The sequence below is a fragment of the Mesoplodon mirus genome, assembly GCF_964341445.2.
Source record: "Mesoplodon mirus genome assembly, chromosome: 20".
In the NCBI taxonomy this organism is placed as follows: domain Eukaryota; kingdom Metazoa; phylum Chordata; class Mammalia; order Artiodactyla; family Ziphiidae; genus Mesoplodon; species Mesoplodon mirus.
Genome location: NC_138996.1, coordinates 17,514,014 through 17,532,165, shown reverse-complemented (window position 1 = coordinate 17,532,165; position 18,152 = coordinate 17,514,014). Strand labels below are relative to the sequence as shown.

Below are 18,152 nucleotides of genomic sequence, written 5' to 3'. Positions count from 1 at the left end.
GTTTGGTCCAATTTCACTAGGAGTCAGATCGGAGAATTATTTAATATTTAAAGATGTATAGGGACTTCCCTGGAGGTCCAGTGGTTGAGGCTTAGTGCTTCCACTGCAGGAGGCGTGGGTTCGATCCCTGGTCAGGGAACTAAGATCCCACATGCCACATGGTGCAGCCAAAAAAAAAGAAAAAGGATGTATAATATGGATCACTAACCCCTACAAACTTTAGGTCTTTAGGGGTAGAATCAGTCTCTGCCATTCCTCCCTGGGATACGGTATTGTTTCTGATTTATTATAGTATCTTTGCTGGGGGAGGGGAGTAGTTTCAGAGACTTCCACTTGCCTTTTTCCATTAAAAATTTTTTTACCCCGCAAACCAAGGAGCCAGTGTAGGATATTCTGCTAGCTAGTAAGTATATCTAGTCCCATAATACATATACATATAGATAGATAGATATAGACATTGGCAGGATACAAATTATAAAATTTCAATCAAATACAATATATACAAATAACAGTTGTATTAAAAACTAGGAATGGGTCTTCCCTGGTGGCGCAGTGGTTGAGAGTCCGCCTGCCGATGCAGGGGACGCGGGTTCGTGCCCCGGTCCGGGAAGATCCCACATGCCGCGGAGCGGCTGGGCCCGTGGGCCACGGCCGCTGAGCCTGCGCGTCCGGAGCCTGTGCTCCGCAACGGGAGAGGCCACAACGGTGAGAGGCCCGCGTACCGCAAAACAAAAACAAAAACAAAAACAAAAACAAACAAACAAAAAAAACTAGGAATGGACAATAAGAAACAAATTACAGAAACATGATTTATAATATCAAAATTATGAAATATTTAATAAATTTGAAAAAATATGTGCAAGACCTGTACATTTGAAACTGTAGTTCACAAAAGAAATTAAAGAAGAACTAGATAAATGGAGAGATACAAAATATTCATGGGTTGGGACATTCAATATTGCTAAAATGTCATTTCTCCCCAAACTGATGTATAGATTGAATTCAATCCCATCAAAATCCCAGCAGGCTTTATTGAAGAAATTGAGAAACTGATTCTCAAATTCATTTAGAAATGCAAAGAACCTAGAATAGCCAAAACCACTTTATAAAGAATAAGAGAGTTGGTATACTAACACTTCCTGATTTCAAGACTTATTAATCAAGACATTATGGTAGTGGCACCTAGATAGACAAATATATCAATAGAACAGAATAGAGTCCAACAATAGAGCCACATGTATATGGACAAGTGATTTTTCAACAAAGATGCAAGGGTAAGTCAGTGGAAAAGAATAGCTTTTGCAACAAATGATGCTGGAACAATTGAATATTCTATTGCAACAAAATGAAATTTGATTCATATCTTATACCATGTACAAAAATTAACTCAAAATGGATCATAGACCTAAATGTAATACATAATACTATAAAACTTGTGAAATAAAATATTGGAGAAAATCTCTGAGATCTTGGGTTCTATAATATGGCACCAAAAGTATGATTCACAAGAAAAAATTGATATATTGGACTTCATCAAAATTAAAAGCTTCTGTTCTTTAAAAGACATTGCTAAGAAAATGAAGAGGCTAGCCCCAGAATGGGAAAATGTCTGCACTCATACAGCTGATATGGGACTTGTATAAAGAACTCTTAAAATTCAAATAAGGCAATCAAAAAATTTGCAGATCAAAAATGGGAAAAGATTTGACACTTTACTGAAGATTCTGTAGATAGTAAATAAGTATATGAAAAGATACACAGAGTCACTAGTCATTAGGTAAATGCAGATTAAAACCATGTGAGATACCCCTGCATACCTATTCAAATGACAAAAATTAGAAAAACTGATCATACTAAGTATTGGTGAGGATGTGGAGGAATTGCTGGTGGGAATGTAAAATGGAAAAACCACTTTGGAGAACAGTTTGACAGTTTCTTAAAAAGTTAAACATACACTTACCATATGATCCAATCATTCCATTCCTAGATATTTAGTAAAGAGAAATGGAAGCAAGTGTACATAAAATACTTGAACACAACTTTTCACAGCAGCTTTATTTTTTAATAGCTAGAGGCTGCAAACAACTCAAATGTCCATCAATAGATTAATACATTTAAAAGTTTAGTATATCCATACATTAAAATACTATTTAGTAATAAAAGGAATGAACTACTGATAGACACAACAATTTGGTGAATCTCAAAATAATTATGCTGAGTAAAAGAAGCCAGACCAAAAAAAAAAGTATATATTGTATGACTCAATTTATATAAAATTCTAGAAAATTCAAACATCTATATTGATGGAAAATAGGTTGTAGTTGCTGGGGGACAGAGGAATGGATGAGGATGGGTGGGAGAGAGGAAAGGAAATTTTTGCAGATATGCTTATTATTTTGATTGTAGCAATGGTTCCATGGTTGTATAGAAAATCAAAACTTATTGAATTGTACACTTGCAATATATACAGTGTGTTGTTGGTCATTTATGCTTCAATAGGATAATTAAAACACTCATCTCTTTCAAACAAGTAACTTTACTTCTTTTACATATTTATTCGTAAAATATGTTTAATGCTTCATTAGTTGAAATTGTAAGAAACTGAGAACAATGCAATGTCTATTATTAAGGGATTAGTTAAATAAATTTTGATGCCTTTGTACAATGGAATATTAAACAGTTTTTAAAAATAATTTTGTTAATCTTTAGACACAGAAAGATGCCTAGGATATTTTAAATATAAAAAGTAATCTGCTTGCTGGTGTTGATGTAAAATGGTGCCACTGTGGACAACAGTTCCTCAAAAAATTAAATACAAAATTACCATATGACCCAGAAATTCCACTCCTAGACGTATATACAAGAGAACTGACAACATATGTCTATGTAAAAACTTGTACACATATGTTCATAGCAGCATTATTCATAATAACCAAAAAGTGGAAACGACCCAAATGTCCATCAACTGATAAATGGGTAAACAAATATGGTATATCCATACGATGGAATATTATTCAGACATAGAAACGAATAAAGTACTGGTGCACGCTATAACATGGACTAACCTTGATAATATTTTGCTAAGTGAAAGAAGCCAGACACAAAAGGCCACATATTGTATGATTCCATTTTTCTGAAATGTCTACAATAGGCAAATCCATAGAGATGATAAGTAGATTCGTGGCTAACAGCCCTGGTCCGGGAAGATCCCACATGCCACGGAGCAACTAAGCCCGTGTGCCACAACTACTGAGCCTGCACACTAGAGCCCGTGAGCCACAACTGCTGAGCCCGCAAGCCACAACCACTGAGCCCGTGCACCTAGAGCCCGTGCTCTGCAACAAGAAAAGCCACTGCAATGAGAAGCCTGTGCACCGCAATGAAGAGTAGCCCCCGCTCACCGCAACTAGAGAAAGCCCGCACGGAGCAATGTAGACCCAACGCAGCCAAAAATAAACAAACAAATAAATAAATAAATTTATTTTAAAAACTATCTTTTTTAAAGTCTTAAAGTAGTTGCTTTTTTGCAGTAGAAATTTGACTATTGAGCTTAAGAGTACTCATGAGTATTTTAACATTATTTTTATTACTTATGGTCAGTTCAGACTCCAGTTAGGCTAATCCTTCTCCCCCAGATTTGAGCATAAGGATCAAAATTACCCCTCTCTCAAAATAAGCCAAATAAGCATCAACGTTTCATCAGTGGCTGAGATGAGCTCTTTGTGATCCAAATGCCTCTATGCAGTGGGGTGGCAGCCATGAGGGTATGCCTCCCAGGTCTCCTAAAGCAGGGAGGATAATGAACCAAAGGCACCAGCTGCTGTGCTCTGACTTCCATCACTGTGTTCATGCCAAGACCCCATTCCCTTGGACTGTTCCCAGTGACTGCTTATGGCAGGGACACGAAGGCAGCCCCATTTCTGAAATATACAGGATTCCTCTGAAGGGCACCTTTGGCTTGAGGTCTCCCTGTTGGTCTTGCCAAACTTCCCTGGAACACTGTTGAGTTCTAAGATGTTCCCCCTCTCATTCACAGGGGCTGTATCAGCATTGGTCTGAGGGTTCTGTCTGCCTCCTTCAGCTCCCCATTTTCCTTCTCCAGCATTTGCCCCAATAAATCTCTTACATCTCTAATCCTGTCTTAGCTTTTGCTTCTCAGATGACCTGGACTAACACAAGCAGTACCAAGAATGATCCAATACAAGACTGACATTTGAGACTGGCCCACTGACCATGCAGCGGGCAAAAGAGGATGATGACCTGGTTGATAGGTGGGGCACGGATAGCCCCTGGTGTAAGACGGTGACTCAAAGGCTAAAGATTTTATGGTGACCTGGGGAAAGGTCCTGGAGGAGGAGAATGCTGTTGCAGATGTGATGATTCAAGTATTGGAAAACTCTGGAGAGAACAATATACTCAAAAGACAGCAGAATTGGCTGATTAATGCTAAGCTGTATTGATGCCAGCAGAGGGATAATGAGGGACTCACAGCCATTAACAAGCAAGTAATGGCTAAGTGTGAGAGCCAGAGGGTCTCTTTGGTAGCTTCCAAAGAGGCCCTTACCTCCTGTAGAGTGGGAGAGCAGACACAGTTGAACAGGTCAAAGATCAAATAGTATTGTAGAGATTCCTAGATATTCAAATACTCAGCTGAGAGAGATCTGTTATACCAAGCTCAGGGTGCTGGTCAGGGAAAACCTGGGACCCTGAAAACTGGGATGAGGACATGTAGATGGATGTCCCTGAGTATATTTTCTCTGCAGGACTACCCCTACCCCCATCCTTTAGGCTTGCACAGGTGTCCCATCCTTCCCTGGTAAGAGCTAGCACTTCTATCATGCCAGAAGATGCTCCAGAATCCTCACCCTTAGGGAGGAACATGAGCTCCCCTCAGTAGCCGCCCTCACCTCTTCCCTGTCTGATAACCAAGGTTCAGTCTCAGCATAACCTGGGTGGGTACATATTGGAAATGACTAAGAAGGAAGGACACTATACACCAGGAGAGCTGCAAGAATTAGCTAGTGTGTACCAGCAGGAGAAGAGGTGTACACCTGGGACTATATCTTGAGAGTGATTGGAAAGGGGCCTGAAATGTAACTTTCTTAGGACCTGAGATTCAACACCTTGGTAAGGACCCCAGGGAATGGGGCAAATTCACTGCTAGGGTGGTTCTTAGAAGTTTGGGTAAAGCAATGACAACACTCAGTGAAGTGGGAATTTCTGAGTTGCCCTCAGTAGGAAAGGATTCTGCAAGCGGACCAGGTTGTAGTGCCAGCAATACTGCCCATGGTCCAGGGGATCAGAGGAAGGGATAAAGAGGCTGAGGGAAGTGGGAACTCCAGAATGCACCCCGTGAACATTCAGACTCCTGCCACACCAGTGAAGTTTTTAGGGGGTCCAGTGGTCAGGAGCATGCGAGGACATCTTCTCAAAGTAAAAGACATATTGTTGCATTTTGCATTCCTACTACATAAGGAAGGCCAACACGCTTACGTGGCTTTTTTGGGCTCAGGAGACAATACATTCCACAGATGAAAATATTGCTCTGGCCCATATCTACTACATAGATAAATGCCAGCTTTGAGTAGAGATCAGAGCAGGAAATACTCTACAGTAGGTACAGCAGCGCTGCGGCTTGGTCCATATGATTGGGCGAAACCTGTGGCTTTGGAAGGTGTCAGCGTTGGGAAAAGGTGGGTCAACTACCATCGGCTGCCTCAGAACTGACATGAGGAAACGGGGTGGCCACGGTAGCAGAGACAGAGGCACCCAATCAGAGGACCCATGTCACCCTGAAGGAGGTGGATGGAGTAGGCCTATGACATGAATATCACACTATCTAGAAGAAGCCAGCTTCACAGAATGCAGAAAGTCTTCTAAGGGCATACTTGAAGTGCTAACTTGAGGCAATACTCTGGAAGCATAGCGTACAAGCCTACAAGATGCAGTACGTGCATGAAATCAGAGGCCTCCAATCTGGGAATCAAGAGGTGGAAGCAGGCGGCTCCACTTACTGATCTCTGAGAGGCATCAGTGAGTAGTGACGTGAAGGGAGTCGTAATTCCCTGCCCAGGAATTGAACCTGGGTAGCCTGGATGAAAATCAGGAATCCTGATTTTTACTGGGGGCAGTGCCTTTCTCACAGAGGCAAAATCTGTAAAAACAGGTACACCGTTTATTGTTAGAGACATAGCACAGCAACAAGTGGGAGAGCACACAGAAACAGTTTGTTTAGTTAGGTCTAGGGTAATGACTATTTTAAAATGTCCATCTTTTTCTTATGTGCAGGACAACTGTACTTCCAATGTCCTGATTTTTTTTTACAGTATCTGCAGATGCCTGAAGGCAAAAAAGGGGGTGAGTGGACTTTGACTTGTTCTCAGAGTTGAGCTTTTGTTTCTCTAAAGGTTCAAATCGCAAATCAAGGATTTTTGATTTTAACTTCTTTTTTCTCTTGCATTCCTGCAAGCTATCTTCAAAGAATTGGGTAGCTGCTTCTGTGATAATGATAGCAGTTTGACTAGCCCACCCAACCACAGTATTTTGAATTTGCCTTTTTATATCAGGGAGAAAATTTCCTACTAAAGCAGAAATTAAAAGATTTCTATGCTCTGGAACTTCACGGTTTAGTGCAGTATGCCTTTGAAAAGTCTATACAAAGCATTCAACAAAGGCCTTTGGATATTCTTCTTTCTGAGTGCACAATTCAAACTTCTACCAACTCACCCTAGGGGAGAAAGCTTCTATTATGGCTTCTATTAGCCCCTGAACCTCGGCCTCCGGCTGATCCATTTCCTGATAATTTGTGGGAAGGAAGACCTTGGGAGAAATTCTGGTCATCTGTTTCCTCTGAGAAAGGGCTTTTGAATGGCCACTAATCTTTCTACTTCCTCTCTCTAAATTTGGTAGGATCTTCTGGAAGTGGAGGTAAAAGGGCTTTATAATTTAAAAGGTCTGTCACTGTCCAGGGTACATAAATTCTTGGTCAAAGATACATCTGTGAAGGATATTGCATAGGAAGGCCTGATGCTTGCAGAGCCTGATTTAGAGCCTAGGAAAATAGGAGGAGTTGTAAAAGACAGTCAAGTGAGCCTTACTGACCTTCCCAGGTGCTTTTGCTAAATTCACTTTCTCGCTTTGAGCATTTACATGAGTAACCTGTATACCCTGGGCGTAGAGACCAGGCTAGAGGGCTGTCTGTAACCGGGTGTTTAAGGGATTTTCTGTGGAAGGTGGGGGAGTTTTGGGAATTTGCTAAGGAGACAGTACTGGATTTTAAGGAGGGGAATTTATTTTGGATGACAACTTTAATTTTTGTTCTAAGTCTATTTTCTGTTCTTTCAGCTTGTTAAGGGATTCCCTCAAGCTAGCCTTTATAGTCTTTTTTTGAAATCTTTTTCATTTGGTCTTTCCACAGATATCAATAAGATAACTGTTTAGGATGAGAGCTCGGTAAAAAAATTTTTTTCTTTCAGATGTGGCCAATTCACAGGATCCATCACCTGGTCATTGATAAAAAGGATCTTACAGTAATCTCAACAGTGACTCAAACCAATAAGCCTTTTTATGGCTTAACCATGAACACAAGAGTTATCTCAAAGGACAGTGCAAAAGATGCAGCCCTCACAAGATCCAGAAAGTTCATTCCCAGAGTTAGCCTAAGAAAGTAAAGACCTTCGTTGTCACAGGCAGTAAGACATCTGTAGTGCAAACAGTGTCTTGGGTCTCCCATGAGAATGTGAGATGCCCCCAGTCACAAAGCTGCTAATCTGTGACACTGGGCTGGTGCTACTGAAATGGGACATTTCCAGCAACAAGACAATGAAGGTTGAAATGGCAAAGGTCCTTTATGGACTGGGACACCTTATGACAAATTCCCCTGAGACCTGGCACAGTCAGACAAATAGATTGCTGAGACTTTGTGTCTCAGAATCCCTGTCCATTTGACTGGCCATCAAATGCAAGCCAGTACTTGCATCTTCCAGCTGGCAGAGACCAGAGAGAATATTCTCACTGGTCACAAAGCCAAGCTCTCAGGACAAAGAACAAGATGAAAGGAAACTCTCCTCTGCTTTTTACGTACATAGGAGAACCAGAGCAAAGTTTGCCCAAATAAATGCTAGCCTGGTGAGAACTGTGAACTCATCGTCTTGAACAACAGACTTATAGGACCTACACCTATGTTCTGCCCTATGGTTTTCTTTCTTATGACAAACGACACAAAAGACAGAGACAAAAGAAAGCAATGACCATCTCTGGGAGGAAAGGGATCAATCGAAAACAAATGTACTCGTACCAAATCTCTACCAGATTTGCTATACCCAAGTAACCAGTTCACACAAATATTTTCTCCTGCTAATCTAAATTTAAGAAAAAGAAAAGGACTCACACGCTCACTTCCAACAGACCCTGCAGGCAGAGAGCAGGGAGACTGACATGGTAAGAATTCTTACCTTCTGCCGGCGCTTGTCAGAGGCCGTGGGATCTCTCAGTTGCTGCAGCCCCAGAGCAAACAACGACCAGCCTGTGGAGAGGCCCACGCCGGGCGCCAAAGCTGTAGGGGAGGAAAACTTTTCCCTTCTTCCCTTCCAGGTTCTTTGGCTGGTCTGATAATTAAAGTGACACAAGATAGATTAACAGGAGAAAAACAAATTTAATTTCATACGTTTGGGAGTCCATAAAAATATGAGACTCCGAGAAGTGACCGAAACAGGCAGCTTTTATACCTTTTTAGACAAGGAAACACTCAATTTGTGATGAATTGACAGAACAAAGGGATCTGGACTTGGGGTAGCACATTACTGAAGAAGTATCAAGATTTGTTTACATAGCCCTCTGAGCCTTGAATTCCCTACTCTGTTGATAAGGATGCCTTCTACGCTCCTGCGACAGGAAGGGTATCTTCACGTGGGAGATTTATTTCCTGCTTTCAGGGCACAAAGGAGGATCAGAATGTCCTTCTTGTGCTGGCTGTTTCTTAAGTAACTTTAATTCAAAATGATCAATATGCCAAAGTGGTACATTTTGGGGTGACATATTCAGCTCTCCTTCATCATCACTACCAATGACCCACTGGGGGAATTTGTCTCCCTGTTCCCACAGCTCTGGTCTCCAAATGGGGCACGTTCTTCCCAAGGAACATAGCCAGGATCCATGGAATTACAATGTAACTAACAAGTTACAGCTGCTGTCCTGGCACTGTGGATTCCTTATGCCAAGGAACCAGCAGGTTAGAAGAGGAGTCACCATGTGGGCAGGGATAATTGACGCTGATCAGAAGGAGATAGTGCTGCTTTAAACAAGGGGCCATGGTGGGAAGAATGTGTATGGAAACCACATGATCCACTCAGGCCCCCCCGTTTCTGCTCACGAACCTAGGCAGCAACCACAGCCTGAGAAAGGTATGCTGCTGCGTTTGATCTCAGGGCCACAGCTGGAACTCATCCCCTTCCTCTTCCATCATCCATTCTAAATTACTGCTCACCCCAGCCCTCGCCTTGGCAGGAATCAGTGGCTTACCTGGTAGTAAGATTCAAACCTTCATTCCCAAGGGGTCTGATCTCTTGGTAGTCATACCTTTCCGGGGTGACTGCTCTGATGAGCTGGTGTGATTATTTCCGTTTTCTTGGCAGGTTTGTATCATGAAGCCCATCATAACATGATGCTATTCATTAATATTACTCATTTCCTTCCTATCTGATTTTATACTTGTCAAGGAACGTAGTTACTAGGTTTTATAAATAGATTTTCCTACTAGAAAGAGAATTGCCAATTGGTCGACACAGGTATTCTAATCTATCTAGCATTTTTTTCCTTCCTTTAAAAAATCATTTTTAAAATTATGAAAATAATATATGATTATCATGAAATAATTTAAAAAGTATAGAAGCAAAAATTGAAGTCCAGTTTTTAAAAAAAATCTATTTATTTATTTATTTTTGGTTGCATTGGGTCTTCGTCACTGTGCGTGGGCTTTCTCTAGTTGCGGCGAGCGGGGGCTACTCTTTGCTGCGGCGCGCGGGCTTCTCATTGCGGTGGCTTCTCTCGTTGAAGAGCACAGGCCCTAGGCACGCGGGCTCCAGTAGCTGTGGCACGCGGGCTCAGGAGATGTGGTCACAGGCTCTAGAGCGCAGGCTCAGTAGTTGTGGCGCACGGGCTAAGTTGCTCTGCGGCATGTGGGATCTTCCCAGATCAGGGCTCGAACCCGTGTCCCCTGCATTGGCAGGCGGGTTCTTAATCACTGCACCACCAGGGGAGCCCCTGAAGTCCACTTCTTATGCAGTTTCCTTTTAATCCTACTCCATAGGAGCAACACTATTTTTTGTTGTAAATTAATTGTTTTCTCCATTGGATATCTGACGCTCAAGGTGTTATTTTAATGACCTTGTTTAAAAGGAATCTCTTGTGTATTTACCCAGAATGAACTAACAAAACTGAGTTTTTAAACACACAAAACTTTTCATTCAGAGTCCTTTTTAATCTTCACAAGACAATCTTTTAGTTAAGTCTTTTAGGACGGCAAACATTATGCTTTGCAAAAAGGGTAAGCTTCAGTTACCACTCACAGAAGGAGAGATTATTTGGGGAGAATATGTATAGTGCTGTGCTTACTGCATTTCAAAGTTTATTCAGTCTTATGAACTATGACTCATTTGTTTTTGTGTTAAATTACTTTTTGCTTATTTTCTAGAAGTCTTTTCACTTCCCCAAGGATAAAGTGGGGGGTAAGAAAAGTGATTTTCTTTTTCAGTGTGAACTCAGCATGCACCTACTTCAATAGTTTTAAAAAGAATGTGTGAAGACAAGTCTGAAATAATTTAGGTTATAGATTGGCTTTTTTTAAAAAAAGAAGGTCAAGGGAATTCCCTGGTGGTCCAGTGGTTAGGACTTGCACTCTCACTGCCGAGGGCCGGAGTTCGATCCCTGGTTGGGGAACTAAAAATCCCACAAACCTCGTGGTGTGGCCAAAAAGAAATAAAAAGAAAAGAAAAAAGAAGGTTAATATTACTATCATTGGCCATTTGTAAACTCAAAGCAATTCCTGATGAGAAAAACTAGTTCCCTAAGATGAGTAAGGTTGGGCTGTTAGCATACATGAAATTTAGCTCAAAAGATGTTCTTCAACGGAAAACATCTGGATCTTTACTAAAGTGTTTTCATTCAAGAATTTACAAATGACACTTGAGCTTAAGATCTCCAAGGGAAATTTTTGTTTAAGGAACAGAAAAAGCAACTTACCAAAATAAGGTTGATAAAACTGTAAAGGCAAATATAATTTTGTACCTTTAAAAAAACCTCAATGATGGTTTCACTCAATGAGGGAGGGACTACATTATTCTCACAAACAACCAAACTTACAAAGTGTCGTCATTGTATTACTTTTCAGTTATAAAGGGCAAATGAGTTTTTGAAAATAATTTCGTACTAAAAAGACTGATAAAAAATTTGTGAGAACAATTTTTGAGGTGGGACAAACTGTGATGAACTGTGATTTATAACTATGGTTGACCATGGGGATAAAAATTAGAGATCTTTCCATGTAGATTAAAAAGTAGACTTTTTTCCAAAAGAAATTTATTTATTCTCTTATCCTTTCATAAAATTAGAATTAATTTTCTTTTGATTACCAGGCAAAATATTACCACAGAAATGAAGATACCCTAAGACTTTCTTTGACCTTTCTCTCTCTTTTTTTATTGAAGAAAACCTGGAATTATTTTGTAGCACATTTACTAATTGCTAGTTTTCATGAGATGGAATCCTGTAAAGGTAGTTACAAAAATATACAGTAGAAATGTCTTTGGGGGGACTTCCCTGGTGGTCCAGTGGTAAAGAATCTGCCTTCCAATGCAGGGGACACAGGTTGATCCCTGGTTGGGGAACTAAGATCCCACATGCGTGCGGCAACTAAGCCCACGCACCACAACTACTGAGCTTGCACGCCTCAACAAGAGAGCCCGCAGTGCTGCAAACTACAGAGCCCACGCGCCCTGGAGCCTGTGCGTCGCAACTAGAGAGAGAAAACCTGCACGACACGACTAGAGAGAAGCCCGCATGTCACAACGAAAAATCCCGCATGCCTCAACGAAGATCCTGCGTGTGCAACTAAGACCTGACGCAGCCAAAAGAATTAAAAGTAAATAAATAAAATAAATATTAAAAAAAAAAAAAAGAAAGAATCTGCCTTCCAATGCAGTGGACGCAGGTTTGATTCCTGGCTGGGGAACTAAGTAAGATCCCACATGCTGTGGGGCAACTAAGCCTGCACGCTCTAGAGCTCGCGCGACACAACGAAAGATCCCGCATGCTTCAACTAAGACCCAAGGCAGCCAAATAAATATTTAAAAAAAAAAAGAAGAAGAAGAAAGAAATGTCTTTGGGGAGAGGTTGTGATTTAGTAAATACTGCATTTGTTCAAGATAGTCATGGAGATGCAAACCCAGTGTTCATATGGGCTCTGTTCTCTAAACGTCACTTTCTGATATTAGAAGTTAGACATGATTTAATAACTATTTGAGGCAAAATTACTGTAGCTTACATTTTTTATGTAATAAAGAACCATAGTAGTATTGGAATGTCATTTCACTCATGGACCCACCCGATTAGGTGAATAGGTTTGATCATTTTCTATTTGAGACCCATGATTGTTGCTTGAGGAGCTTTATAGATTTATCTTGATCTTTTCTTTTAAAATTTAAGGTTACCCATGGGTTAGGAAAAATACCAAGGTCAGCATGCACATTCACACACTGCCTTAATATTGAGTTTATCTCTGGTTTAGGAGAAACAGTCCTCTGTCTTCATGAAGATACAGGAGCAACTTCATTTGTCCTAATGCTGTGATTCTTAGTACAAATGCTAAAATTAAAAATCAGTGAACCCTCTGCATGGGCTTATCTATTATGCCATTCTGGCATGTGATATCAGCTTGTCCTGGAAAGTTCCAATTTGATTTTTTTGTCCTTATTTTCATACACTTGGAGAGGAACTTTAAATATAAGCATTTAGGAATGGCTTTTTCAATGTCTTTGTGTTGCAGTAAAGGTTTTGAAGGCCTACTTGCTTCCATGTCAACGTTATTTCATGGACCAGATGATATCAACCTGATGATAAAACTTTATTAATAAAGTATTAAAATAGACACTCAGAACATTTGTGCTCTTCTCAACTTACTTATTTCCAGGTTTGATAGGTCTAGTTTTTATAGATCTGATCTGAACTTGATTTTAGAAGCCAGGCCAACTGGATTTAAATTCCTAAAGATACCATAAATTTTGGGCACAAATAACAAAATAAACACTGCAAAAGATCTACTTTTTGTTGATATGAGGGCCCAGCAGAACTAGTCTGCTTTCTGAAAAATAATTGAGAATACAGACTAATCACACATATAAACCAGTTTATTAGATTGTCAGTGATATTTGGAGACAAATTCAAGTTATTTTACTGTACTTTATATAAACAGAGGAAGGGAGGAAAGTTTTAAACGTCAAGCTTTGTTCAGCATGTGTGCAGTTAGCATCCACAAAAGCACCATTGGATATGGAAGAATTAGCACCACAGAATTTTAGGACCTAACTGTTAACATGCATCACTGAAAAATTTGGAACATGAAAACTGAAGTAGTATGTGGTATGGTCTACTATAAACAATACAAGGCAATTTATGACTTGTTTTCATACAGTACAATACAATCACCAATCAATGAGAACCTTTTAAGTACAATACAGGACAAACAACACTTTGTACCCTGTTAACACTAAAGCAGTTACAGATTTAAAAACATGTTTCTTGTAAGAGGCGGTGGGTTGAAATGACCCCTCCTCCTCAGTTTTTAAATTCAGAGTTATATAGTTACATGATCTCTTAAGAAAGTATTTTCAAATCTATGTCCTTCTACCTCAATGCTGACAAATGGTTTTTTGAAAACGGAAAGGCTTGATGAATTAAAACAGAACAAAACAAAACAAAAAAACCCTGATAGAGTCAAGAAGTACTCCAGTGTCGTGGAAGATATTCCACATAAGATCGGTTTGAAAATGATGCCAGTGGTGTTGACACTTGTCTTCCCTTCCGCGGAGGAATGTCAAGAACAGAAGCCTTGCATTCACGATGAACTTCGGTTCATTTCTTTCACCGAATGCCTTTATTCTGAAGTGTGACATAAGAGACTTATTCCTTATTCCTCAACTGTTTTTGTAGTGTCATAGGGCTGTTCCTTATGCTGGATTTGACAACAGTGAAAAGGGTGGATATTCCCTCTGGATTTAGGGTAATTTGTGAGCTAAAGAAAAAATATTAATTTAAATTTAGCATATATGAAATTTTAAAGGGAGTTTCACTATTTTCACAGTACAAACCTATAATGAATACCTTTCTGTTTCATTGAAAACCTTTCTGTTAGAAAACATGTAACAAACCCTCAATTTTAAGTCATGTCTAGGCCAATTTTGGCATATTTGAAGATACTGTATAAGAAATGTGCAATAAGAATAGATATAGGTATATTCAGATCTCAGTGCATTGATGCCAAGGAAAATATATTTTTACTCCCCAAGAGAAGAATATACCTTGAAGCATCTATGCAGACACATGAATCAATCATATATCTGCCCAACTTCTAATTCTGGAATAGTGATAACAGGGTCATTTAGGAAAAGTACTTAATTACAGTATGGCAGCAACTTTATGTTGTATATATTAACAGCAAAAACATTTTTGAAAATAGAATCAGTACTATATGGTAAGTTTACAATTCACTATTTCTGTACTTGTAACACATGCATTTATTTGTTTTCCCAGTTTTTAAAAATCCCACTAGGACCAACATCTTTCAGAACAACAATCTAACATTAAACAAAAACCTTCTAAGGAAAATAGCTAGCATCACAGAGATTTGAGAAAAGTCTGTTACTCAGCATCACAAAATACTCAATAGATCTACATTTAAGATTGTTCATGCCATGACATTAACACACCTTTGGGTTAATATATCTTATTTAAAAAAGAAAACAAAGAAACAAACCAAAGAACTGACATGGAATTTATCTTTAGTCTCTCCTCGGTAAGAGTAGACTTCTAATAAACTTGACTCATTTCTGTACCATGTAATGATGACTACATCTATGAAGCAGGATTTACATTTAGCAAAACATTTACGAGTAATGATAGGAAAATGACCACTAGAGAGAAAGAATTAAAAATAAGTAAAATTATAGAAAAGTGTTTTTTTCTTAAGTGAACTGCCCCCAAACAAAGCACAAAGTTTGTTTGCTTTGAAATATTCTTCTGTCGAAAAACATTTTTGGATACAAGTTAGCCTATCCTTATAAATGTCAGAGAGATGTAAGGTGTAATTTGAGAAAAAATTTAACTTTTGAAAAAAAATCCTATTTTTTTTCTGTTGAACCAAATCTATTGTTTAAATCAAGTACTAATTTTCTGAAGAGGAAACAGGTATACACAGCAGTACATCCACATTACTGATTTAAATTCGATAATTCTCCAGGCATGGCTGACTTGAGCATAGTAGAAGCAACACTAATTTCTTAATGTTTTAGGGTTACATTAAAAAAAAAACCTCAACTAAAACAAAATTGAGTAATGAAGGCTGGCTTAATAGTTTTGATTTCCCTTATCTTTGATCAACATTTCAAAACAAGGTAGTACCAATTAAAAATAAGATTTAAAAAATAAAAGCTATCTAAAAATTGTTCAATGAAAAAGCCTTCAAATTTTACAACATTTTAACCTCAAATGATTGTAGACTAACTTAGACTAACAGTTTTGCCATTACCACAAACACTTTTGTTACGCTTGAGTTTTTTTTCTGTATTGTTCATTGGTTGTATTATGTAATACAATTTTCTGTTAAGTTAAAATAGTTTGAATTATTACATTTAAGTATAAGAACCTTTAGAAAAACACATAAGTTGGATAAATTTATAAAAGGATAAAGAATATTTTATGGGATTTTAGACAAGTTCTATACAGACAAATAGCTTAGTTCAAGGTAATAAAGTGCCTTCATTTCCAAGTAATTAATTTTTCACTAAAATATTTTAAGGCTTTATAAGAAACTTAAAGTTATCAGAAGTTCGATATGGGGTTATGCTATTAATTAGCATTCTTTCATAGTCCTTATTTCATTTACTCTTTTGATCCACATTAGGTAATTTTTAATAATTAGCAGCTTAAAACGATAAAGTTTGAATTACAAATTCTGAATTCATTTTGTGAGGAAAAGGAAGATGTATAATTTCTAAATGCTGTGATTTGTACATAAGACACACATATTGCTTGTGAACAATCTAAGTTTATGTCATAATATACAACAGCCAATGCCCCCCAACATTCAACAGAATATTTAATCCCATGGCAAACAGGGCCATCATTTCATTCATACATATATTCTGTTGTGTTTACATTTAACATGATTGTGCAGCCTTGAATGAAAAAGGCCACAGAAAATCTAACATAAATTCTTCAAATACAGGCACAATTAATATTTTTATTGCAATACCTTATGCATAATCTATATTGATGCCAATATCTAATATTAAAGCATTTATATTTATTTTCATTTTGCTTCTAATACCCATGGATGTATCACAGTAAAATACTGGTAACCTAATCGAAGTATATATAAGAGCCATATCATACAGAATTCTTTTTCTTCTTGTGATTTCTCTTTGGAGGATACGGGGGTATTTTAAGCACAGCTGTGTCCTTAGTTCTCTTGGCAGCTCCATATTTTAAGATAAATTATGACTGTATGGACATCAACTACTCAGTTGGTTACAACGAATGAAAACAAATTAAAATGTTTGAATATTCTTTTTCAGGAATTTAGTTAATTTTATCAGAAAATTACTAAAGTCAGGCACCAGATTAAATGGCCAAGACATCTAAAATGCTTTTCTAATTACCTCTGCATTAATTTAAAATGTTCCTTAAATTTAAAGATTTTTGAGATTAGAATGGAGGAAAGGTAAAACTCATTGCAAAAAATAGTTTATGTTCCATATAATTGGAAAAACAGGAACTACCAGTAGGAAAAAAGTGCTGATCTTAAAATTGGGTTTGGTTTTGAATCTAAAGCCTAGTAAGAGTAATTCCTGGGAATTAAAAAAAAATTAAAATGGCATAAACTTTTATAATTGCACATTCCTTTACCAAAGTGCCACAAGTTACCAAAAATTTAAAAAAATGTACATGAGTCTACTTTTCAAAATCTAAGTATATATAAATTTACCTTTCTTTTTAATAGTATAGTACAAACTTAGCACAAATATAAGCAGGAAGATGAATTATAACTTTCTAAAAACAGTATAGTGTGTTTTAAAAAAATAACTATTAAGAACCTTTGTCATTATGAAGATTCAAATCCAAGTATAGCCAAAGCATTCCCATAAAATCAGAAAATATCATGAGAGATTATCTAGGCAAATTTCAGTAACACCCTGCCATGCAATGCACAGACATCATATGCTTTATTTTAAACATAGTTATCCTGTTTTATCTGATTACATATTATACTCAGTTTCTTCCATTGCTGACGTGACAATATATGCAATAGCTGAGTTTTGAAGACAGTATTAAACATTAAGGTTTCTAGTCTTAAGTGTTTGTTTCTATTAAGCACAGCAAAAATGTTTGATGCATGGGTAATTAATTTTCATGCTTCTATCTCTTTATTCTAAATTGAAATGTGAAATGGAAATGTATAGATGTAATATAATAAGGACAAAAGGACATAAGAGACAAAAGCATCAACATATGGAACAAATAATAAGCAGCTGTGGTGGAAGCTCTCCATATTATTAAATTTGGTGAATCAGGGAAAGACAAAACCAAACAAACAAACAAACAGAAGATCCCTTTACCATGTAATAATTATATTAATATATATTTTAAAATAGATGGTACCCATGTTAGGTTAGAATTTTAATAGTTTTGTTGCTTGAATGTGATGAAGCTAAACTAGGGAGGTGTCACAGTATAAACTGAGACCAAAAAAAATTTTATTATTCAGAGGAGAGAGAGAACGTAAGATCATGATTCTCAATGACAGCTCACCTGTCTTTTTTGTTATGCCACAGGCTAAACAGAGTGGTGTAGTGTCTCATTTAATTAGGGTGAAAAATGCTGGT

At 38.0% G+C, this 18,152-nt stretch overlaps 1 protein-coding gene across 2 annotated transcripts in view; it reads right to left on the bottom strand.

Moving 5' to 3' along the window:
• Positions 1-13,396: 13,396 nt before the first annotated feature.
• The window catches only part of PURG (purine rich element binding protein G), a 35,561-nt gene continuing 30,805 nt past the window's right edge, over positions 13,397-18,152 (bottom strand). The window contains exon 3 of one of the 2 annotated variants that reach the window (XM_082608379.1): positions 13,397-14,284. In XM_082608379.1, coding sequence (XP_082464505.1) covers positions 14,180-14,284 — 105 coding nt within the window. In that variant the 3' untranslated portion in view covers positions 13,397-14,179. The remainder of the gene's footprint in view (positions 14,285-18,152) is intronic. The other variant, XM_082608381.1, reaches the window with a different exon arrangement.